The sequence below is a fragment of the Rhea pennata genome, chromosome 2 (genome assembly GCF_028389875.1).
Source record: "Rhea pennata isolate bPtePen1 chromosome 2, bPtePen1.pri, whole genome shotgun sequence".
Classification (NCBI taxonomy): Eukaryota; Metazoa; Chordata; class Aves; order Rheiformes; family Rheidae; genus Rhea; species Rhea pennata.
The window spans coordinates 3,859,215-3,882,105 of record NC_084664.1 but is presented as its reverse complement, the minus strand read 5'-3'; the positions used below and the strand labels follow the sequence as shown (position 1 = coordinate 3,882,105).

Sequence of the window (22,891 nt, the reverse complement as noted above, 5' to 3'; positions counted from 1 at the left end):
GGGACCGCCAGTCTCGCGGCAACCCAAGCGGGAGCGCGAGGTGCAAAATCTTTGGGCTCTTCAAATCCCGAGCTCGGCTTAAAAAACCATCATCGCCTCCTTCCCCTCCGCCACCGCGGGATCCGCCTTTCCCAGGGTTTCCCCACCCCCAAGAAAAAAAAAGAAAAAACACGCGTGGCGGGGGGACACCCGCTTTGCAAGCGGGTGCGGAGGGGAGGGGGGTGTCGTGCCCCGCTGGGGCAGCGTGGGAAAACCCGCGGGAGCGCGCGCGCGCGGTGCCGCGTGGGGAGGGCGGGGCGCGGTCGCGCGTGGGGGCGGCGGCGCGGCGCGGCGCGGGGTCCTGTCCCTTTAAAGGGCCAGACGCGGCCCCCATCTGATGCGGCGGCTCCAATCAGGAGCCCTCGGGCTCTTGGCAGCCGGAGCCGCCGCGGCTCCGCATTCCTCCGTCTTCCTAAAACGGGCGAACATGGCGATGGGCAGGATGAGGTGAAGCGGCGAGGAAGGGAAAAGGGGGGGGGAAGAGAAAAGAGGAAAGGAAAAAAAAAAGGAAAAAAAAAAAGGAAAGAAAAGAACCCCCCCAAAATAAAGGAAGAGAGGAAAAAAATAGAAGAAAAGGAAGAAAAAAAGGAAAAGAGGGGCAGGGGGATGCAAGCAGGGCTGGCGGCGGCGCGGTAATCTCCTCCTCCTCCCCACCACCACCACCTCCACCACCCCCCCGCTCCGAAAACGCAAAAAAAAAAAAAAAAAGAAAAAAGAAAGAAAAAGAAAAAGAAACAGAGAAAAGCCAGCAAAAAAAAAGCCCCCCCCCCAAAAAAAAAAAAAAAAAGAAAAAAGAGCAAGCAACCCAGCAAACCACCCAGCCCAACATTTCTTTTTTTTTCATGGAGAGCAAAAACCCCAGGCAAGCGGAGGAGGACCGGGACTCCTTTGCGCGGAGACCTTTGCATCAAAATGGTAGAGCTTGCAACCCCCTCCTTTCTATTTATTTATCCCCCCTCCCTCCTTATTTTTCTTTTTTTCCTTCCCCCTCCTGTCTTTCCTCCCCCTTTGCACGGGCTTTCTCGCGCTCCCGGGGCTTTGCTGACTTTGCAAAGGCCTCTGAAACTTGCCCCGAGCCTTGCAAGGGCGGCGGGGGAGGTGGCTGCATGGGCGAGCCCGCGGGCAGGCAGCGTGGGCGCGCGGGGGTCCCGCGTGGGGCGGCGGGGGGCGAGCGCTGCCCGCACGGCCCTGCAGCGGGCCTCCGCTTTCCACTGCAAAAATGGGGGGAGTGTGTGTGTGTGTGCGGGGTGGGGGGTGGGGGTGTGCTGGGTGGGTGCGCCCACCCCGTGCCAATATGGAGCATTTTGCAAAATGAGCCAAAAAAAAATACAAAAAGAAAAAAATTGCAAAAAAAAAAAAAATGCAAAAAAGAAAAGAATTGAAAAAAAAAAGACTTGCAAAAAGATTGCCCCCAAAATTGCAAAAAAAATAAAAGAATATAATAATAATAAAAAAACAGTGCATGCACAGGCCCCTTTGCAGCCCCGGGGGTGCCGCTGGGCTCCGTGCGGCCTGGGCCGAGGTGGTGGAGGTGGGGGGGGGAGGGGGAGGTCCTGCGTGGGTGTGGGTGTGTGGGGGGGTTGCCCCGCTCGGGCAGGGGGGCAGCAGCGTGGCGGAAAGTTTGGCTGCCCCCAGGGAGCGTGTGTGTGTGGGGGGGGGGAGCCAGGGGGGCCCGGGGGCGGCTGCCCGCGCCGCTTCCTCGCCCGGCCGACGGCGGGTTTCCCGGATGCCTCCTGTGTTTCGCTCCGGCGCATCCCGCGGGGGCTTTAGGGCATGCTATCTATGTATTTTCTTAAAAAAAAATATATATATATATATATATGTATGTATATGCACATGTAATATTCCTGCTCGAGTGCCAACGCTGCCACGACGGAGCTTTGCAAACGGGGCGCGGGGGCTGTTTCGGCTGCAGGACCCCCCCTCCACCCCACGCCGCCCGCCTCTTCCTCCTCCTCCTCCTCCTCCTCCTCCTCCTCCTCCGGCGTTTTCGGGCCCCGCTTTTGCCCGCAGACCCTTCCTCCCCGCGCCCGAGAAGCCCAACTTCCCCGCGCCGGGGCGCCCCGTGCCAGCGCCAAGCAGCTTCGCCGCGGCGGCGGGGAAAGCGCTAGGTTTGAAAGCGATTCTCGAGACGGTATTAAGGATTTACGCGTCTTTTTTATTATTGTTTATTATTATTATTATTATTATTCCCCCCCCTTCCATTTCTGGACCCCGAAACGCGCTTGGTGCAAACGACTCCGCTCCGAGGGCGCCTTTCCCGCGGCCGCCTCGCCTTGCCCCCCGCGCTCGAGGGGTCCCGCGTCTCTCGGTCCCGCCGCGCCGGGAACGTCGGCGCTCGGAGGACGAGCGCAGCGCGAGAGCGGTGCCGGAGGCGGCGCGCGGCGGGCGGTTGAGCCGGTCCCCTTGGAAGCCTCGGGCTGAAGGTAAAAGCCACCGAGATGAGAACGGGGACCCGGTTAGCGGACGATGCGGTTTTAGCCGCCGGAGCACGGATCTCGGCGGCCGTTGCCTCCTGGATCTTGTCGGGGTTGGGTTTGGCCAAACCTCGGAGGTGTCGAAACAGAAACCGCAGCTGGATTTCGAACTTTTCTTTGGAAACGGGTTGAATAATGCCGAGCGTCCCCAGCGGCGAAGCCGGCGAGGAGCAGCGGCTGGAAAGCGACGGCTCCCCGTTCACCTCGGGGAGGTTGGGGGCCACGTTAGCAGGCCCAGTGGTGAGGGACAACCCCGTGGACGTCCTTCATGTCCACTCAGCAAGTCCCTCTTCCTGCTGGAAGTGATGAGAAGTGATGGGCAATGGCCATCCGTTGAGCTGTCTTCTGCTTGCTGGGAAGGTCTTGTCCCGTTGTTCCCTCTCCAAGTTCTAGCTGTTAATCCCACCTGAAGAAAAGGGGAAGAGAAAGTTGTTTCTAGGGGCCCTCAGCACCTCTCATAACTGTTGTGACCATGGGGACACCTAAGCCCAACGGGGACGTGGCAGACCTGGTTCACTGAGCTGTCCGCAGGGGACACAGTGGAATCAGGGGCCTGAAGATGCTGTGGTGGCATCAGGAAGTCCTGCCCTTCATGGGTGAGAAACTTTGGAGCATGACGTGGCTGCTGCTTCCAGTAGCCCTGTGGTGTGATGGGTCAGAGGAGATGGCCGGTTTGGATGTTTTTAACCTTGACAGGTGGGCAGATGCCATGAAATTGCTGCTTAGGGAAGTCTGAACGTTGGGGCACTCGTGTGCTCCTTGGCTGGCATTTGGGTTCTCCGAGGAGCTCCTCCGGGACTCCCCGCTCTCCCCATGAACCTACTCCGTCCTGCTTGTGGCTGGTGCTGAAAGATCGTGGCCGCGAGCAGGCAGCCGGTGGGGCGGCGCGGAGCCGTGCCATCCCTGTGCGGCCAAGCGGACCGCGGCTGCGCCGGCCGGAGCGCCGAGGGTTCGGGACGCTGCCTTGCTGCGCCGTCAAGATTCAGCAGACCCAGGGGGGAGCTTCGTGTCTCGGTTAAAGTGGCCTTCGTGCCGGCTCTTTTCCGTGATTTCTGGTTCTTTCTCCCCATCACGTGGAGAGGTCCATAGACGCGGGGCTCTCCTGGCTGGTCTGGTGGTGGAGGACATCCCTGCTGTGGTCTCGTTGGGTCTTATCTGTGGGGCTGGTGGCTGTGCTGGCCACGGGGGGACCCTGCAGCCTTCCTGCTCCAAAGTGTCACGCTTGCACCCTCCTTTCTATAGGTGATGCACCCCTGACCTCTACCATGGGCTCCTCCATGGCCTTTCTAGTGCACCCTGCTCATTTGGGTCCTGGGGTGACTGTATCAGCTACCGACATGGTGGCAGACCCTGCAAGAGGTGCTTTGCGTGGGGAAAGCACGCGATGGAGGTGTTGGGGTCCTCCCTGCTGCTGGACAGCACAGCTGAAGCCAGGACATCCGCCAGGCATGGTTCTGGTGCCAAAAAAAAAGAAAAAAAAAAAAAAAAAAAGGAGAGGGGATTTCTGGATGAAAGGGTTGGTCTAGACCACGCTGGGGTTGGATTAGCCCTTGTGGAGCCTAGAAGACCCAGGGGGAAGTTTGCACCCTTGGTCGGGTGATATCTCCTGGCCTTGAGCCTGGTGGGCTCCTGCGCCACAGGGACGCGGTGTCTGCCGGACCCTGTGTCCTCGGGGCCGGCCTTGCACTGTCCCCTCTCTGCCCCCCTTGCCGGGGCCGGGCCGGCCGCTGGAGGGAGGTGCCGAGCGAGCCCCGCGGCGCGGGGCCGGCCCCTGGCGCCGGCGCCTGGCCCGCGGCCCGGGCCCGGAGCTGAGTGCTGGGTTTCGTCCTCGGTTCCTCCCTCGCTCCTCTCTCCGCGTGTTTTGCTCCGGCCGGGGTGGGGGATGCCGGCGCGCGGAGAAGGTTTTGCCTCCGTTTCGCACCTTCGGTGCCAGCTGTCTGCTCCGCCTCCGCCCTGCGGATGTCCCCAAGGACGTGTCCTCTGCTGTGGCCCCTGCCAGATGTCTTCTCCAGGCCACGGGGCGGTTGCCCAGGCTCCTGCCACCTTCGTCATCTTCGTTGCTGAAAAGTCGCCCTTTCGCAGCTCAAAAAGCCGCTTTGGTCTCTCCGGGGGCTTCCCTACTCCCTCCTGCTGGCCAAGAGGGTGGGTGGGTGAAGGATGGGTCACCCCAGCCGGTGGGTTTGGCCCCCTTGGACGCAGGTCGCTGCCTGGGCTCCGCTCATGCAGGAGCATCCACAAGGCCGCTCGTCCAGGAGCATCCCGGAGATGTGTGGGCCGGGCGGCGATGGACCCGGTGTCTCCTCCCTCTTTCCCATCATGGTTACGGACGTGAAGCTGCTGCCGGCGTCGTCTTGAACCGGTTCTTCTCTAGAGCCGAAACTCCAGCACTTTTGGGTCACGTTTGCAGCCTCTCTGAGTTGTCCTCCTCCGTCTGCTCTGCACGTGGTCCTCTCTCTTGAGAGGTCCTGGGAGGTCCATCGTTCTTGAAGTGCGATGCCCAAAAGGGGCCAAGGGGTGGGGAGGGAAGAGTCGGTGCCTCTAAAAGGAGTTTGGCGGTGGCGTTGCCCGGGCCGTCTTCAGCGCGTGGGTTGGCTGCGGTTTGGGGTTTCCTCCTGCTCCGGGGCTGGAGGAACCGGGGAACCGCGGGGCGTTTTGCAAAAGGGAAGCAGCGGCGCTGGGGATCAGCGCGGGCGGCAGGAGCCTCGGGACCGCCGGCGGGACGGACCAACGGCCGGGCGGCGCTGGAGCCCCGGCCCGGAGCTGCCCCGCCGCCGGCACCCGTCCTGCCGGCAGCGGCGGCGGCGGGCGCGCGGCTCCCCGGCACGTTCCCAGGCCGCCTCTCTGCCGAGCTATTGTTTGTCCTTCCTGCCTGGTTTTCCTGACGGCCCTCCCCTCGTTCAATGGAAAACATCTTTTTTTGTTATTATTACTTTTTTTTTTTGCACGCTAAAGGGCCCAGCAAGCCTCCCCGTGGCCCCCAAAGAGGTGATTTCTTGTTTTTTTTCTTTTTTTTTTTTTTTGGTGACAGCCGCCGTCTCGGAGCGCTCCCAAATTTTTCCGCGGCGCCGCCGCTTTGCGGAGGGTTCGAGCGGCTTCTCGCCGCCCGCGTCGTCCGCTGGGCGAGCGCCTCGCTTGCGCGCCCTCGCCGCCGTCCTTTCCTCTCCAGCCACGAGTTTTCCCGGGCTTCGAGGGAGATCTGGGATGGCGCCGGAAAACAAATTCCCCGCGCCCGTGGGAATCCAGCTTTGGAGTGAGAGGCAGTGATTGAGCTGGGTTTTCCCGCAGGTGAGACCCCAACCTTTGCTGCCTGTGGCATCGGAGGGGCGACCCCGGGACTTTTTCCCATTTTGGGGTTTTTTTTTGGGGGGTGGGGCATTGCAACCCATCTCTTGGGCTCGGTACCGGTCCCCAAGCCGCGCGCTAGCAAGGAGCATCATTTCCGCTCGTCTCCTCTGCCGCGGGTTATTTTTTTGCCTCGTTACGGGGTTTCGAGCCCGACTGCGGTTTTGCGCTTTTATTCGGGCGAGGAAGCTGGAAATATGGCAAAGGGGTTGCAGGACGTACCGCTGCCGGAAAACTCATCGGGAAAAGGCCCCGCGCTCGGGAAGAAACGATCCGGGGCTTGCCTTGAGGCGCTGCGACTCGGCGCCGTCTCATCGCCGGTACCCGGAGCTGCCTGTTAACTTTTATTCCCGCAGGCGCTTTTCTGCTCCGGAGCAAAAATTAGCGAACTCAAGGGGGAAAGATGAAGGGGTGGGGGGAATAAATAAATAAATAAATCCCGTTTTCCGGCAGGAGCTGCGCCATGGCTGGACGTACCCGGAGAGGGCGGCGGATGGGGAGGGGGGAGGCGAGCGACCCGCGACGTCCTTGCGACGGCCCGCGTGAAAACGCGGCGGAATATTCGTAGCTTTGGCTGAATTTGGTTTTATTTTTTTATTTTTTGATGTTGTTTTCTTTCCTTTCTCGTGCTTAAAAAGTTGGAAAAAAAACCAAAAAAACAAATCAGTGCGGGTGGAAGCGAAGCTTGAGGCTGCTGGGGCGAACGCAAGCTCCCAAGGCGGTTTCGTAACGCTGGCCGCCGCCGGCGCCCGGGCAGATGGCTTTAATAACGCCGCTCTCGGCGGAGGAGCCGGCTCGGTGCCGGGGTCGGGGCGGGGGGGGGGGGGGGGGGACGCCGAAAGCATCTGATGGTAATAAAGAGCGCGGCGGCCGCCGGGCGAGGGCTGAAGTCACCGGCGGGACGCGGCCAAGGCACGCGCCGGCGCCGGGACGCGGCCGGGAAGTGGCGTTCGCCCCGCGCCCACGTTTCCCCCGCTTGCCGTCGCGAGGGTTAGAAAAGGCGTTTCGGAGAGTTGCTGTTTCGGAGAGCTGCTGAGATCGCCGGGAGCGAACGGGAATCCGGGACCCGGCGCTTTTGGGAAGGGACTTGCTGGTATCGCCACACGCTGGCCGCCGTCCCGCGGGTGTTTCTCCATCCTCGTCCTCCTCCTCCTTGTGTTAGCGGGAGACGTGGGGCTGCTTTGCAGGGTTGGCAGCTTCCCGGGGGGCTGATGCAAAAATCCTCTATAATCCCGTCGGATTATATAATTCCGCTGTAGAAGCAGGGAGGTTTTCGGCCGCCCTGGCGGCGCAGGGCTCACTGGGCTTGGCTAGCGGTTGCTCGCCAGCACGGCTTGTTCTCCAGATTAGCTGCAATCCGGAGCAGATGAGCGGCCCCGAATCCTCCTGTTTGCATTTGGGCATGTGCCCAAGTCATTGGAAGTGGAGAAAGATGCATGCCCCCCAGAAAGAGGGGGGGATTTGGGGATGAGGTCTTGAATTTGGGCAGGGGCCCAAGGGGCAGCTCGGCGTATCTGCTGCTCCGTGGCCACGGACCGGCCTGGCTGAAAATTAGCCCAGCTGGAAAAAAGTGGTAGTTTCCAGCTGGATCAGCAACCTGATCTGACCCGCTGAGCAGCTGCAGGAGCTGGCATGAGGGTGGGAAAATGCCTGATGAAATCCTAATTTTAATCGAGCCGCAAGGATGCATGGTGGGGATGGATGGGACAGACCCATGCGAGCCCCATCTCTTGGGCTGCGATGGTCCCGTCGAAGCCGGGAGGAGCCATTGGCTGGGGGGCACCTCTCCAGGTGCTCAGCACAGGCAGACGTCCCCAGCAATGTTGCAAGTTTTTGGGTCTGATGCGGGTTTGTTATTTTTTGGAAGTGCCCCACCACTCTCTTGAGCATGAGGCACCTGTCCGGGGGAATCAGCAGCATGTGGTCCTTCACGGTATCATGTTGAGCAGCGTCATTGGCATTATATGCGGCAAAGTGGTGTTGCGTCAGGTCATTGCCTGTGGGGTGGGACAGGGTGTCGTAGAGACCCTCAGCCATGAATACGGCTGAGAAAGCACGTGAGGGACAAGAGTGCTCTGGAGGTGGCTGGTCCATGTTACATACCACCAGCCACCAAAGACAGTGCCAGGGCGACAAGCTGCCCATCAGCGGAGCTTCTGATCTTTCTCAGGCTGCTTGCTGCCCTGCTGGTCCTGCCAGGCTCAGGGGCCTCCTTGGCAGCAGCCCTGACGGGAGAGCTGGTGAGGGCTGCATCTCATCTGTACGTTGCTAACGAGCCCTGGGACAACCCCATTGGTGAGCACGTGTCGGGATTGGAAGGGGATGACTTCCACATCACTGGTCATGGCCTGACAGGAAGGGCTCAGCCTGTTTCTAAGGCCTCATCTTGGATTTCCACCACCTCCCTGAGGCCAGCTAGCTAAATGGAAGTAGTGTAAGGTGGCAGAGAGGTCCTCAAGGAGGAAAATGGTGGCTGCCCCAGGCAGAAGGATTTCCTTGGCCAGTCTTAGGAACTACCCTTGGTTTGAGGAAAGCCTGCTAGGCTGATTCCTCATCTCCCAGCTACCATCTCATGTGCACCTGTTAGTCCTTTCTTGGTTGAGGTCTTTGGCAGCTAAGTGTGAATTGTAACTGGTATCTGTGTTGATTTCCCAGTGCTGTGTTATTGCTGTCGTCTTGTGTTGTTGTTGTCCCACTTTGCAGTGGAGCTGTGGTAGGAGAGTGTGGCAGCAAGCGCAGGTCATGCCGGCTACGTTGCATGAGTGACAGATGAAGGCCCTCAACCATTTCCAAAATCCCTCTCCTGCACCCTAGAGATGCCTCTTGTTTTCTTGGTGTCATCTTCTCCATGTGTATTTTGCCAGCATCTCACATCTGGAGTTTGAGTGATTGCTCCAAGCCTTCCCAGCTCTGTCTGAGGCCAAGGACAAGTTGCCACCATGTGTGTTTGTTGCTTAGTGTCCATGGTGATGTGGGGCTGGCATCCCCCTCTCCATCCAGAGAGGAATAGGGATCCGCTTTCCCATAAAACACCCCCAGTGTGTCCCCAGGCCTTGGCCACTTTAGCAAACAGCTTCTGCGGTGGAGTTAGCCTGCAATTCCTCTTGCTGTCCCTGAAAAGGACAAGAGGCTTCCAGCAGGGATGTAGGCAAGTTCCCATGTCACTCTTGACCACCCATGTTTTAGGTTTTCTCTCCCCTCATTGATTGGACTCGAGAAGCTGGTTGGAGTTTCTCAGTGGGGCTCTCCAACCACTAGGCTGACTGGTCTCTGGTGTACCTGGTCTCTGAGCTGTGCGGAGAAGGGAGGGTGGGATGACGGGGTGGGTGTTTTTTTGGGAGCTGTTCTGAACTGCTGTATTTCTTTTCTCCCTGCAGCTGATAGTTGAAAAGACAACTGACTACCCTTCGGCCGAGTACTCCCTGGTGGAGGATGTAGCCCTCCACTTCACGTGTTTGATGGACAGACTGAATGAGCAGCGCCTCTTTCAGCCGGACCTGTGCGACGTGGACATCGTGCTCGTGCAGCAGAAGAGCATCTTCCCGGCGCACAAGGGGGTCCTCGCCGCCTACAGCCAGTTCTTCCACTCCCTCTTCACCCAGAACAAGCAGCTGCAGCGCGTGGAGCTGTCACTGGAGGCCCTGACCTCACAAGGCCTCCAGCAGATCCTCAACTTTATCTACACCTCCAAGCTGCTGGTCAACTCCTGCAATGTGCAGGACGTGCTGAACGCAGCCGCCGTGCTGCAGATGAACAACATCGCCTCCTCCTGCCAGGACCTCCTTGACACCCGGTCCCTGAGCCTGGCCATGGCTAGCGACATGGCCCTGCCTCCTGAGAGCTGTGCCAACACTGTCCCCCCGCCCTACTACTGCGAGATCAAGCAAGAGGTGGATGCCCCACACCCCAAGATCTATGCCCGGGAAGGCAACGACCCCTACTCGGTGCGTGTGGAGGACGGGGCAGGTGGTGCGGCACTCCCTGCTGTGCCGGCCAAGCAGTACTACAAGGAGGAGAAGGACAGCTGTCCAGCCACCGTCTGCAAGATGGAGGGCGAGGAGTCCGAGGAAGACCTGGACAGCCAGGGCTCATACAACCGGGAGCAGATCATTGTGGAGGTGAACCTCAACAACCAGACCCTCAACGTCTCCAAAGGGATGGAGGGGAAGCCAGCCACCAGCGAGGCTACTGCCGCGGCCACCGCAGTCATGGGGCGGCCTGATGGTGATGGGCACGACTCTGAGGAGGATGGGGAGGAGGAGAATGAGGAAGGGGAGGAGGAAGAAGAAGAGGAGGAGGATGCGGAGGCGGGGGAGGAGGAGGAGGAAGAGCACAGCGAGGAGGAAGACCTAGAGGAGACAACGGAAGAAGAGGAAGAGGAAGATGATGATGAAGATGCATCGGAGATGAAAAGGGAAAAGAGTGGGCAGCCCCGCAGACCCAGCCGGGCATCCAAAGCCACCAAATCTTCCATGTCCACCAGGTCCCAGGAGATGGCCAAGGTGGAAGAAGAGGAAGAGGAGGAAGAGGAAGGCCAGCGAGGGAGGAAGAGGAAGAAGGATCAGGATGGGTTGGGCCAGAAGGTGAAACTGGAGGAGAAGCAGCACTACCCATGCAAGAAGTGTCCCCGGGTCTTTAACAACCGCTGGTACCTGGAGAAGCACATGAACGTGACTCACAGCCGCATGCAGATCTGCGACAAATGCGGGAAACGCTTCCTGCTCGAGAGCGAGTTGCTCCTGCACCACCAGACCGACTGCGAGAAGAACATCCAGGTGAGACGGCCCCTGGGGACATCCCAGCCCAGGCCCTCCCACCAGCCTGTGGTGGGGAACCTCGATGCCCCGAAAGTGCCTGTGACCTTCTTTGGAGCTGTAGAGCCAAACACGATGGCGAGGGTATTTTAGATGGGCTCGAGAGGGTGGAGGCGACCTTGTTCTGCGCGTGGCCTGGATTTGGGGGACTGATGGCGGGGGATGGAGCTGGGCCGCGTGGGTGGTGGTTGCAGAGATGCAGCACCGTCATGGGACAGACGCGCAGCCCTGTCTGGGCTGTAATGGTTTGGGAGTCATTTTTGAGGCAATCTGGATAAAACGTTGACAGTCCCTGCCGGGGACACGCTCCAGCCATTTTTACCCAGGCTTCAACCAGTTTACCTTAATTTGAAGATTTACTGACATGGGATAAAGCGGTTTTAATCTGTTTCTTATGCCTTTTCGCTTGCACATTAGCGAAAGCAAAGGCACTTGGAAATCCTTGCTTAGCTCAGGTTAGGTGCGGCCTCTACCTAACACTTTAATTAGATCCAGATCTGGACTTTCAAAACAAGTAGGTTAAAGTGGCACAACCTTTCTGGGCCAGACAGGCTTTGGGTTTTTTTCCATGGCAAGGAATTTGTTGGCGTGCTGTTGCACTGTGGCACTGCAGGTGACCCAAAGTGATCAGGAGCCAGGAAAAGTTTGATTGATTCTCTGCTTCCCTGGGCACGCTACAGGCGTCCTGGGGGAACAGCAAAACGATGCATTCCTTCAAAACCCGCCAGCTAATCTTGTAATCCCTGCTGGACTCTCTTGCATGACGCTGTCACTGCTAATAAAAAAAATAATAACCTCCTGGAGAGCTTCACACATGACCCTTGCAGCAGCCAAAGGATCTAGTTTTAAATGAGCCCAGCTCTGATCTTGCAGCCCTCGTTGATGAGGCAACAGTGCGGTTGGAGCTCTTGACCCTGTATGACCTGAATTTAATGGATAGTAAAGTCGGTGATCGCAGCAGCGGACGTGCAGGGAACGCGGAGGTGGGAGCGATTTCGTTCAAGGCAGGGTGGACCTGAACAGCAGCTTGTAGCTGGGGGTGGCGTCGGCGTTGCAAAAGGGAGCCACGTCCCGTGTGCTCCTCTAACCAGCTTGTCGTGCCCCCAGGTCTCGTAATGCCAAAGGATGGCCCGTGGGGAGCTGCTTCCTTGCGCTCCCTTGGGTCAGCACTTTTCCAGATCCGGATGGATATATTCATGTTGCCTCCAGACACTGCTGCGAATCTCCGCTCGTCCTCGTCCCGGTTCTCTGTACTTTTCTGGGTTTCCTCGCATCCTGTTTGAAGTCGGGAGCTCTCTGCCTGTGCCCAGGCCTTCTCCCAGGTGTTGCCGAACGCAGCGAACTGCAGCTGCCTCCGCGGTGACCTCCCTCCCTGGAGAACGTGGATCATTAACTTTCCTTTAGTCATGCTTTTTTATTTTAGCAGTAGAATCAGAAGAAGCAGATTCACGTTGCTTGCTCTGAAGGTATTGAACGTGCAGCATGGAATTACAGCTCGGCAGTAAAGGAAACGACATTTCTCTTTGGGGATTATACCTACAATGGGCAGCCTTTATGGTTTAAGGAGATATTTATCCATGGAAGGACTTTCCCTCTGACCCCATGGCTATGCAGTCTAAGAGCCTTTGTGGGGAGACAACGTGGAATATTTCTGGAGAGCCACGTAGCTTCTATATTCCTTGCCAGTGTGGTGCTGCTGCCTTTGAAGGACCTGACTTCCCCCGTCTCTTTCCCTGTAAACTGATTTTATCATAATTTTGTTCTTAGAGTTTCCATCGGATTGCCAGGATGTCAGGGCTAGGGGCTTCCTCAAATCCCCTCTGGAGCCCGTTTTTTAGAGAAGTTGGTTTCAAGTTTTCTGCCCTCTGGTCCTCCGGGGCCAACATGGTCTTCAGCTACCTGGTGCAGTGAAGTGCTGAGCAGTTCCTTACCTCAGCTCCTTTGGAAAGTTTTCATGAGTGCCGTTTGGGCCAGGGTGCTCTCATTTGCAAATTTGTTCCAATATCTCATCCGTGACACTTTAGATGTTTGCCCACGTGAAAAAGGGGACCTTACCCCATGGCTTCATTTTCTTTGAAGGTTTCTCTTGCACTGCCACCTTCTGTAGCCCCTGGCCTCCTTCGTGGGCTTCCTGCTGCCTGGAAAAAAAGACTTTATCGTTTGCTTTTTGTGCCTTTATCGAGTTTCTCAAAAATCTTTCTTGGCCTGCTTCAGCGTAGTTTTCCTCTTAACTTGCCAGAATTTATCTTTTTTATTTCTTTTTCCCGTCATTTCAATATTACTTCACTGTTTCTGGATGCTGCTTTCTCTGTTTTGATAGCCTCGTTCACCACGGAGCGTTCAGTCCCTCGGGATTTTGCGTTGCTCTGATACGCTTTGCTGACTGACCTGGTTTAACTCTGAGCTCTTTAATATGTCTCATTTCAATGTACCCTCCATTTCCTTTCCTTCTTCTCTACTGAAGTTGTACCCTGCTGTCACGGGATACTGGGTGTCCTCCCAAGCCGAGCGGCCCTACGTCAGCGTTTCCCCTGCACCCAGGGGTTCCCATTCCTCCGCTTCTTCTCCCGGCTGCCCGGTGGGTATATAGCTGTGGGTCTGTGTTGGGTTGAGTTTCCCAGTTTTGGGTGCCCGCTTTGCGTGGAGCTCTGCTCCCCCAGTTTCCTATTAGTGTTTTGCCAGCTTCTGCCTACTCCTCGCTCCAGGACACAGGGTTTTTGCCCCAGAGGATGCTTAACGTGTCTTTGACACCCAACGACGGTCCTAAGCTTGTCCTGAAACGCCTCTTAAAGCAGAGAGGAAACTGTTCGGATCCGCAGAAATATCCACGTAGGCACAATAAAACTGAGCAGACCGTTCATGTTAATGTTCAGATTAAGAAATCAAGTGCTGGGATCACCTCCATCACCCTCCTCCTGCCACTTAAGCACCTAAAGACGTGTGGAGCGAGCCAGGGTAAGAAACTGCTGTCTCACGGGCGTGCAGTTAAAAGCTGCCGCATGGAAAACTCGTTTTCCGCTAAAGTAAATATCAGTAATATCTACTGAAAGCAGAAGCTGCTCTTTCCACCCTAGTGTAGGTGTCTCCCTGTGCTTTGCAGCCATCTTCTAACACGTGCAGGGATTTCTTGGACGTAACGTCTAAATTGTACGAAAGCGTAAAATTCCCGGCGGGGAGCAGGGCTCTAGGGCGTCAGCTGCTGTTTATACAAGTTTTGTACATCCGTTCCTGGAGAGTCTGCGTCTTCTCCTGAAAGTACATCACCTCCCTCCCCATCTGATGGAGAGACAGTTGGACTCTGGAGTTTTTGAGGTCTTGAGGTCTGTAGTAAACATGTATATTATTAGATTATTTAGGTGTTTAAAAGGTTTGCGATGACCTCCCCTTTCACCATTCGCTCCTTTTTTATCAGAAAAAGCCCTAATAACCTGGCTGTTTTAAAACTGGAAATACCGCGACGTTTGGCCAGGCCTGAAAGGAGACGCGTCTCCACCTCCTGCAGCCACCGTGGCCCCGTTTTTCCCTGCCGCGCTCCAGCCTCCCTGCCTTACTCGCCCCTCTTGTTGCAGTGTGTGACGTGCGGGAAGGGGTTCAAGAAGCTCTGGTCGCTCCACGAGCACAACAAAATTGTCCACGGCTACGCGGAGAAGAAGTTCTCCTGCGAGATCTGCGAGAAGAAGTTCTACACGATGGCCCACGTGCGGAAACACATGGTTGGTGAGTGCGGGGGGCGGTGGGACGTGCCAGCGCTGGGCTCCAGCGCTCAGCCGCACCGCGGCCACGCGAAGCGTCGTTCGCTTGCTTTACAAGCATCGTCGTTTGCTTGCTAATTACTAGATCCATCTCACCTAACCTGAGGTCCTTGGTCACCCTCAACTCCTTCTCTGGCACCTGGAGAGACAGGCAACCCTGGAGACCAGCTCAGGTCTCGGTGCCTTTAGTTGCCCTCTGAAGAAGCCTCTCATCTGATGACAGATAAACTCAACTCATCTTTTCTGCTGTAGCTCCGTTGCGCGGGCAATAAGCAGCTTCTCGTTCATTGAGTTATGTGGGTCACACTGCTAGCGCTTGGTTCGCCCTGTAAGGAACCACAGGCAGCTGGGGGATCTCTTTAGGGATATTCATTAGCCATTTCAGCAATTAAGGGCATTTTTCAGTCGTTGGGAATTTAGGACTAGAATAACTCTTGGGTGAATTCTCTTAACATCAAAGCAGACGCCTGGAAATTTGGCACGAGCCTGAAATAGGAAGAAGATTTATTTATTTATTTATTTTACACTGGTGTTTAATGTTTAACGGCTGTCTGCCTGGTACTGCCTCTGGTGCCTGGTGTTTAATGTTGAACGGCTGTCTGCCTGGTATTGCCTCGGTGCTGTTTTTGGAGTAATTTGCTGCTGTCGAGCCGGCATGGCACTGGGGAATCTTGTTTGTTTTATTTAACTAGAGGGGGCCGAAAAAAAGTCAGAAAGTATCAAAGGATGGTTTGAAACGTAGCCGTCCTTCCCTTGTAAAAGAGGACTCACCCTCGGCAGTGTTGGGCTTTGAGAAGGAAGTTGCATGGCAGCAGCACGTGGCAACATCGGTGGCACCTGGGTTGAGTTTCTCTGGATGCTGCTCGCAGACGGCACCGAAAAAAGGGGGGATCTGGCAGGCAACGGGGGAGTCTCAAATCGGGGGTTGTTTGGAGGAGAGGCAGGGAGGATGCACGGGGCACGGAGGCCCGGGGAGGGCGGCGCGGGCGTAACGCCACTCTGCTTCCTTCCAGCTCACACCAAGGACATGCCGTTCACGTGCGAGACGTGCGGGAAGTCCTTCAAGCGCAGCATGTCCCTGAAAGTCCATTCGCTCCAGCACTCGGGGGAAAAGCCATTTAAATGTGAGGTAGGCAACATTTTTGGTGGAGGGCAGCTCGGGCTGGCCGTGCCGTGGGGCAGCAAGAGCATGCTGGGCTGGGAGGCAGGTTCTCCACCCCTCCCATGACACTTCCTTCCAGATGGGGACAAAAATGATGATTTTAGGAAAGATCCTCCACTTTTGGGGGCATCCCTACCAGCGCAGCAGTAGGGATGTTTTCCCCATCTTGTCCAAGCTTTACATCCCTTCTGGTCTTGAAGGCCCCACCAACCCTATAATGAAATTGCTGCCTCTGGGTGACACCTGCGGATAGCAGTGTCTGCTCCTCCCTCTAGTGACTGGACATCATATCACACCCGAAACCCGCCCAGCCTTCAAGTCTGGGGCCTGGTTTTGTCTTTGGTTGCCTGAGTTAGGCTTGGCCCCAGCTCACAGCTGGGGCTGGGCGATCAGGGTGCCAATGGTGACTCAGGGCACCAATGGCGTTCAGGGCCATAGTCTCCAATCCAGCATGAACTAAGTTCTTCCCTAAACCCTGGAGGAAGGCTAAAAGCTGTGTATTTGAGGTTTTTCAGAAAAAGTGCATCCTGCGATGCTCCAGCTGCTGGCTGCAGATACCAGGGGCAGGTGGGGGAGATGGCAGGTGCTTTAGGTGCTAGACAGCAAGAGAGCAGATTGATGTTCAGGCCCCTATGGCGCCACTGACTTCTTGCGTGGCACTGAGCCAGTCCCATAGGCTTGGTGTGGGAGTCAAAACGCCAAGTGGGAGAACTTGAGAAGAGAGGCGGGTACGTCGGATGGGGATTCAAACCAGCCAGCTCGTCTCAGGTCAACGTGAGGCTGCTGGAACAAGCTAGTGGGGACCTCTGCTGTGGTGTGGGGCCGTGGCCAGACACCATGGCGTGGTGCGGCTGGCCACTGACGCCGGTGCTCTCCTGGCAGAACTGCAACGAGCGCTTCCAGTACAAGTACCAGCTGCGCTCCCACATGAGCATCCACATCGGCCACAAGCAGTTCATGTGCCAGTGGTGCGGCAAGGACTTCAACATGAAGCAGTACTTCGATGAGCACATGAAGACGCACACAGGTGAGCACTCCCCGGGGATGGGAAGACGGGTCCGGCTGCCACCCGGGGTCGTCGTCTGCCTTTCGGGGACGAGCGACGGGGTGGTGGGATGGGGCTGGTGGTGGCGGTGGGCATTTCTCACCCGTGTCCCTCCTGGCGCCGCAGGTGAGAAGCCCTACATCTGCGAGATCTGCGGTAAGAGCTTCACCAGCCGCCCCAACATGAAGCGGCACCGCCGGACCCACACGGGCGAGAAGCCCTACCCCTGCGACGTCTGCGGCCAGCGCTTCCGCTTCTCCAACATGCTCAAGGCCCACAAGGAGAAGTGCTTCCGCGTCAGCAACCCCTTGGCCTCGGACACGGCCACCGCCGCCGCCAACAGTGGCCTGGCCGCCCCCCAGCCGCCCGCCGGCTCGCCCCAGCTGCCCCCCGGCGCCTCGCCGCACGCCCACCCCCACCCCCTGCCGCTGCTTCATCCCCTCCCACAGAGCCTCCCTCCTCCTCCTCACCTACCGCCACCGCCTCCCCTCTTTCCCACCGCCGCTGCCGGCAGGGTCAACGCCAACAACAACTAGGCAGGAGCCGCGCGGACTGGACCGCCCTCTGGAAAACACCTTCACCGCGGAGCCCTCTCTATCCCCCTTTCTCCTGATTTCAGGGTTGTTTTGGGGTTGGTTCTTATTTTATTTTTTATGTTTTTTTTCTTTTTTTTTTGTCTTTCTTGGCAGAGAGGTGAGCTCTGGGCCAGAGCTAGCGCCGCGGGAAGAGAAGCCCCCGAGGAGGGGGGAGGAAGGGGGCACACGGCATCTGTCCATAAGGGTGTAGATAAAAGGCGTAGCTCAGCCCCAGCTTTCACCCTGCATGAGGTCCTTCCTGGGCAGGCAGGTTGGGAAATGTCCAGCCAAGGATTCTGGCCTGCTTTGAGGTGGATGTGCAGTCCTTGTGTCCTCCATCACTAGGTGGACATCCCAGCCACCACGACCAGCATCTCCCTGCAGATCATCTCCATCCCCCAGGCCAGTGGAGGCGGGAGGGATCATCCGAGGCAGGTTCCCACCCAGAGCTAGCTTGGAGGAGAGCGTCGGGGTGAGGACCCCAGCCCCAGAGCAGACAGAGAGGTCAGTGGCGGTGCGTGCCAGCTTGCTATCCTGATGCCTGCATCGGTATTTATAAGAAGTGGAAATCTAGTTAGCTGGTGCTTGAATCACTGTACTGTAAAGCTGGTCTTTCAATCAGGCTCTTCAGGAGAATCATGGCCCATGGAGGAATTACTTGCTCATGGCGTCAAGCCAGCGCTAGACAAGTTGTCACCACCCGCAGTCCCCCCTTGGCGAGGTAGTCCCTGGACCAACGGCGAGTGCACAGGTGTCCCCTCTCCAAACCCCGCTGGCCTGCTGTCTTTAGCACGTCTTCCTTCCCCATGCAAGGTGTTTCTCCCCACCACTGATTCAGTAGACGAAAGCACAAGCCAGCGGCACGCCGAATTCGCGAGCCACAGCTGGGTACGTTGGCACCCTGCCGTGATTTAATTCCCAGCGTGCCCTAAGGGAGTTGGAGTCCAGCGTCCCCTTTCTGCTAATCCCAACGAGATCTGGGTTTCAGGGACTCCCAGGAGTTTGCAGTGTTGCTCAGTTGGGCTTTGAGACTGAAAAGCAGGTTGGCGGGTTGCTGCTGGACGGAGCAGCGGGGTGTCGCGCGAGGCTGAGCTTTCTCGGGAGGAGCAGTCCAGAATAGTGCCTTAACAATTTGAGTAAGTGTCTGACCGATGAGCGAACTCCAGGTGTTTGCTGCGAGTTGTCGCTCTCTTGAACTCTGCAAGCTGGATCTCGTTGCCAGGATTAGAGCTGAAGCAAGACAGATTTCGGTCTCGCTTGATGGCATCTTGTCCTCAGACACTTTGCCGGGCCAGAAAAGCCCATGCGGCTCTCCCAAGCTTTACTTCCCCACCAGGGTTGTGGTGTTGGCAGCTGGTGCTCTCCTCGGCTATGGTTTGGCTGACATGGGATGGTTCTGGTGCAACAAGCACCTTTGGGAGACCAGAGAAGCCTGACTTGCCTGGGCCTCACGGGGGAGCACTGGGGTTGGTTCGATGAAGCCCCATAGCACTGACTAGTGTCTGTGTGGCCACGTTGTACTTGGACACTCCTCTTCCCATACGCTGAATGACAGTGAGGTTGAGCTGGTCTTTAACTTCACTTATTCAGTCTTGCTTTGTGCAGGCAGGGGAGGAGCAGAGGAACTGTGGTCTCAAGCGGCTGCCACCTGCCCTGCCTGCAGAGGAAAGTCCAGGAAGATTTTACTGTTTTTTTTTGTTGTTGTTGAATGCTGTGATATAAGCTGGCTCTCTTGCTGCTGTGATTTGCCCCAGGATGTTATGCACTAGTCTAACCCCAAAGGTGTAGCGTTGCTGCAGTTGCCCTCATGAGTACCTGCCCAAGGATGTGTCCGCTTTGGAGCCAAGCGGCTTGGGACCACTGCAGGAGCTGCAGAGCATCTTGGGCAGAGGCAGTGGGAGGTGATGACCAAGGCGTGTGGGATGCTTTGTGGCCGGTGCATTGCTCCCAGGGCCAGCTCTGCAGTGAGACTGGTAGGAAGGCAAAGGCAATGCACATGGACGTGGGCCGTTGGCGTAGGTAAGCTGGGAGTGAGGTTGCTGAGTGGGCTGCAGAAGCCCGCTCTCATTTGCACCTTGGTCTAGGTGACAGGCAATATCGGGGCACTGGTGACTGCGCTGCGTGTGGCTCTGCAAGAAGTCTTGATATTTCATCTCACAGACCAAGTCAGCAAAGCACTTGGGCACTGTTTAACTTGCAGAGCTCAGCACAGGGTTTTATCTCTGCAGAGCCAGGAGGATTTAGCCACAAGCTCAGGTGCTTTGCTGAAGGAGGACGTGCAGGAGTGTGAGGCTGAACAGGATGGGACCGTCGGCCGTTCCTGTGAGTGGTGTTTGAAGTGACGGGTTCGGTGACCGGTGTCCACTTCCGCTTAGTGCACCAAATGGCACCCCTCGTGCCTGGCATCCCCTGGCTGCTTTTGAGCTGTTAGCATTTTATAGGAACAATATGTTTTTCATTCTTGTGAGCCCCTCATGTTGGCTGGGATCCTCTGGAGCAATCCCTGTTTTGCAATCAGTCTCCGAGTGAGTGAGTTCACACTCATTCACATCTGCTTTGTACGAAGGGAGAAAACTATGGCTGAGTTGCTTTGAGATATTTTACCTTCTCAGATGGGTCTCAGATGCTCCTCTGCTGCCCTTCTTCTGTACACGCCCTGAGATTTATCAGGATGGTGCAATGCCTTTTGAAACGTACCCCCATGAGGGACTTGGGCGCTCAGCTGTTGGAGCTGTTGGCTTCCTGGAGGGAGCAGGATCCAATCTGGAAGATGATTGCTTTGGAGGAGTGTGCACCAGAGGTGTTGGAGGGCTTCAGTAGAACTGTCTATGTCCTCTCCTTCTCTGCTGCCTCCCAGACTCCATCCCATGGGACTCCCTTACATTTCTTTCCCCTCGCCCCCCTAGGCTTTAAGACCAGATAGGAGCCGCACACTACAAGGAAAGCTAACCTTGCCGGTATGGTCTTAATTTTATGATGAGACTGTTGGCTTGCCCAGCTGGTAAACTTGGCCGTCTCTTGGCAGTAAATCCCCACACCAACATGTGCCCCCTCAGTACTGCTCATCTGGAGACTGGATGCCCTGTCCTCAGCCCTTCTTCTCTCCATAAGGGCTGGTCCCACTTGGATGTCACCACGAGATGAGAGATCCTCCTCAAGGCTAATGACATCACGATCACTTCAGAGAGGAGAAGTGGGATGGGAGCACTTGCTGGTACTCATCCCGCAGCAGCTTGGTTTTGCCATGTGCACAGAAAGCCCGGCGAGCAATTTTAGCCACGTCTAATCATCTTTGAGACCCTGCCCAGAGAGCTGCTTGGAGACGTTGAGATGTGACCATGCACACAGCACTTTGGAGAACCAGATCCCTGCTGCTCCCTCCCCTGCTCCAAGGCCTGGGCAGCTCCTGGAGTCCTACATGGCCTCTGAACCCTTTTGTCTACACCCTTATTCAGTCCCTATGTGTCTCCTGATCTCTACTTTTCGTTAATGTAGTAAGACCTGTAAAGAGTCACTCTAGCAGTGTCTCGGCCCAGATTCATCCCAGGTCAGACCCCATTGGCACCTGTTGAGTTAGATAGGGTGGGAGGCGGGGGAATTGGGTCCGTTGTTTTCAAGCTTTTTGTATTTTATTTTATTTTTTTAACTCTTGCACCTTAATCTCTCACATCCCTTCTTCAACAGACCATGAGGGTGGAGAGGGGCTTAATTTCCATTACGCAGTCAACGAATACTCTGCAAAGCAACATTCAGCTGACAACTCTGCCCGCACGCTACCCCCGACCTTGTTTTTTTTTTTTTTTTATCTTTTTTTTTCTTTCTCCTCTTTGGTTGAACTCTGGGAAAGGAGGGAGTCATGCGTGAGGGTTGTTTTTGTTTTATATATCCCAGGAGCCTGGTAGCACAGACCAGTTTGCCTCATAATGTCCATGAGGCATGGCTGGCCCTTCGGACCACAGCCATAATCCGAACGCATTGAGAAGGTGATGGATGGACTTCAGGAGGAAACGGCTGTGACAGTGCAATAGAGATTAGCATCCGCTGCTAGACAACTCCACTGATTTAACTCTTGGTTTGCCAGAAGTCGAGAGGGAAGCACGGACAGACGGACGCCCTTGGTTCACACGGACGGAGACAGCTTTCCCGCACAGCCCTGCCTAGTGACACGTAAACATGATGGAGTTGGGTAGAACTTAAAAAGGAAGAAAACAAAAAGGAAACGAATAAATAAGAGCAACCTTAATAGCATGGAACTTGAAGGAAAAAAAAATGAAACCCCAAGCACTTGCCTCAAAACTAGTTTCTAATGCCTGATATTTGGCTCTGTATTATTTTCTGGCATTCAGTATTGGTTGCCCAAACATGCCAAGTTAAGAGTATATCGGTGGCTCTACTAGTGTGAACAAACTTAATGAAGCACTTTATTCTGTATAGATAAGGGAAGGCGGGGAGGGGAGGGGAAGCTTGGATGCTTTTCGGAAGCGTCTTAAGTAATGTTCTAGGAAACGTATTATTATTATTATTACTTTTTTTTTATGACCATGTGTAATCAATATATGTTTAACTCCAAGTACAGCAGTTACTCTCTTTGGGATGGTGTGATGAAGGGGAGGGTGAGATGGCCAGGTTAGTCCGTGGGAGGGGAGCCGCTGGGGAAAGGCATTGCCTACCGCAGGAACCTGCTGGTCTTGCTTCGTTGAAGGCTCTGTTGGCGCACGTCCAGGAGGTCCCAAGAGGTGCATCAGCGCTGCCTTCAAGGGCACAGCTCACAGACGGCCTCAGCACCAGGGCTGAGATAGCCAGTCTCCAGCACGTCTCCATCCTGAGCCAGCTTCTGCCTGGCGGTGCTGGGGCTGCTCTCTGAGCCGCCTGCGAGTGAGGTGAGCCGCAGTGGGCTGTTTTCATGCGTCTCTAAAGGCTATGTCCTCAGCCATGCTATGAAAACCTGCTTTTGGCCTCTCATCAAGGCACATCAGGGGCCGCTGGGCTCTGAAACTGGTGAGAGGTCAGAATTAGGCCTTTATCCTGCCTTCTCCCAGTCCGGAAGTGTTATGACTGTTACCAAAGAGGTTGCAAGTGGAAGGACTGAATCAATAAACGATTGGTCTTTTATAAAAGAAAACCTAAAGCTCCACTGCTTTCTTTGTTACCTTGTTTTTTAAAAATGCTCTTTTCAGGCAATGGCTTAGGGAATGCTCAGCAGCATCCGCTTCCTCGGGCACGTTCCCGGTAGCTGTTTCTTTATGTGCATAGCCTTTCTGTTGGTTTTGGTGGAAGATGCATGTGTGTGAGCCAGCTGGCCAACAAAAAAACAGCATTTCTGGGAGGGGTGATTTGGGGGTAAAGGAAGGGGCTCTGGGATTACAGTGCCGGGGCACTGTGGGAGGTGAGGGCTGAGTGTGCCTGGTCGTGCCTGCTCCACGCTTCTGCGTGCAGTTTGGGTGAGCTACGCAGTGTGCCTCCCCGTGCTCCTCTGCAGGCAGTGGAGAGCTCACAGAGCCCGTCTGAAAGGACCCGGCATCTTTATTGACTTCAAATGGAGCTGTGGGATATGTGCCAGCTAACGTCAGCACCTACGTGAGGAACCTAATGGAAGAAGAGATTAGTTTCCCCCACCCTTGCTTGGGGTGTAACTACTCATTTACAGCTAGCATTGCCCAGAAAAAATACCTACAGGACCACCAG

The 22,891-nt window shown here is 56.1% G+C and overlaps 1 protein-coding gene across 1 annotated transcript; it reads left to right on the top strand.

Moving 5' to 3' along the window:
* Window positions 1–704: 704 nt before the first annotated feature.
* ZBTB47 (zinc finger and BTB domain containing 47) lies at window positions 705–22,328 on the top strand. The gene is made up of 6 exons (XM_062568729.1): window positions 705–954; window positions 9,236–10,633; window positions 14,242–14,389; window positions 15,438–15,553; window positions 16,469–16,613; window positions 16,758–22,328. The coding sequence occupies exons 1-6, from the start codon at window positions 952–954 to the stop codon at window positions 17,165–17,167; spliced, it is 2,220 nt and encodes a 739-aa protein (XP_062424713.1). The 5' UTR covers window positions 705–951; the 3' UTR covers window positions 17,168–22,328.
* The last annotated feature ends 563 nt before the right edge of the window (window positions 22,329–22,891 follow it).

Excerpts from the sequence above, each read along its gene's own strand:
- ZBTB47 (XM_062568729.1), top strand. Across the intron at positions 14,390-15,437 it reads CGTGCGGAAACACATGGTTG|CTCACACCAAGGACATGCCG; the intron begins GTGAGTGCGGGG and ends GCTTCCTTCCAG. Across the intron at positions 15,554-16,468 it reads AAAAGCCATTTAAATGTGAG|AACTGCAACGAGCGCTTCCA; the intron begins GTAGGCAACATT and ends CTCTCCTGGCAG.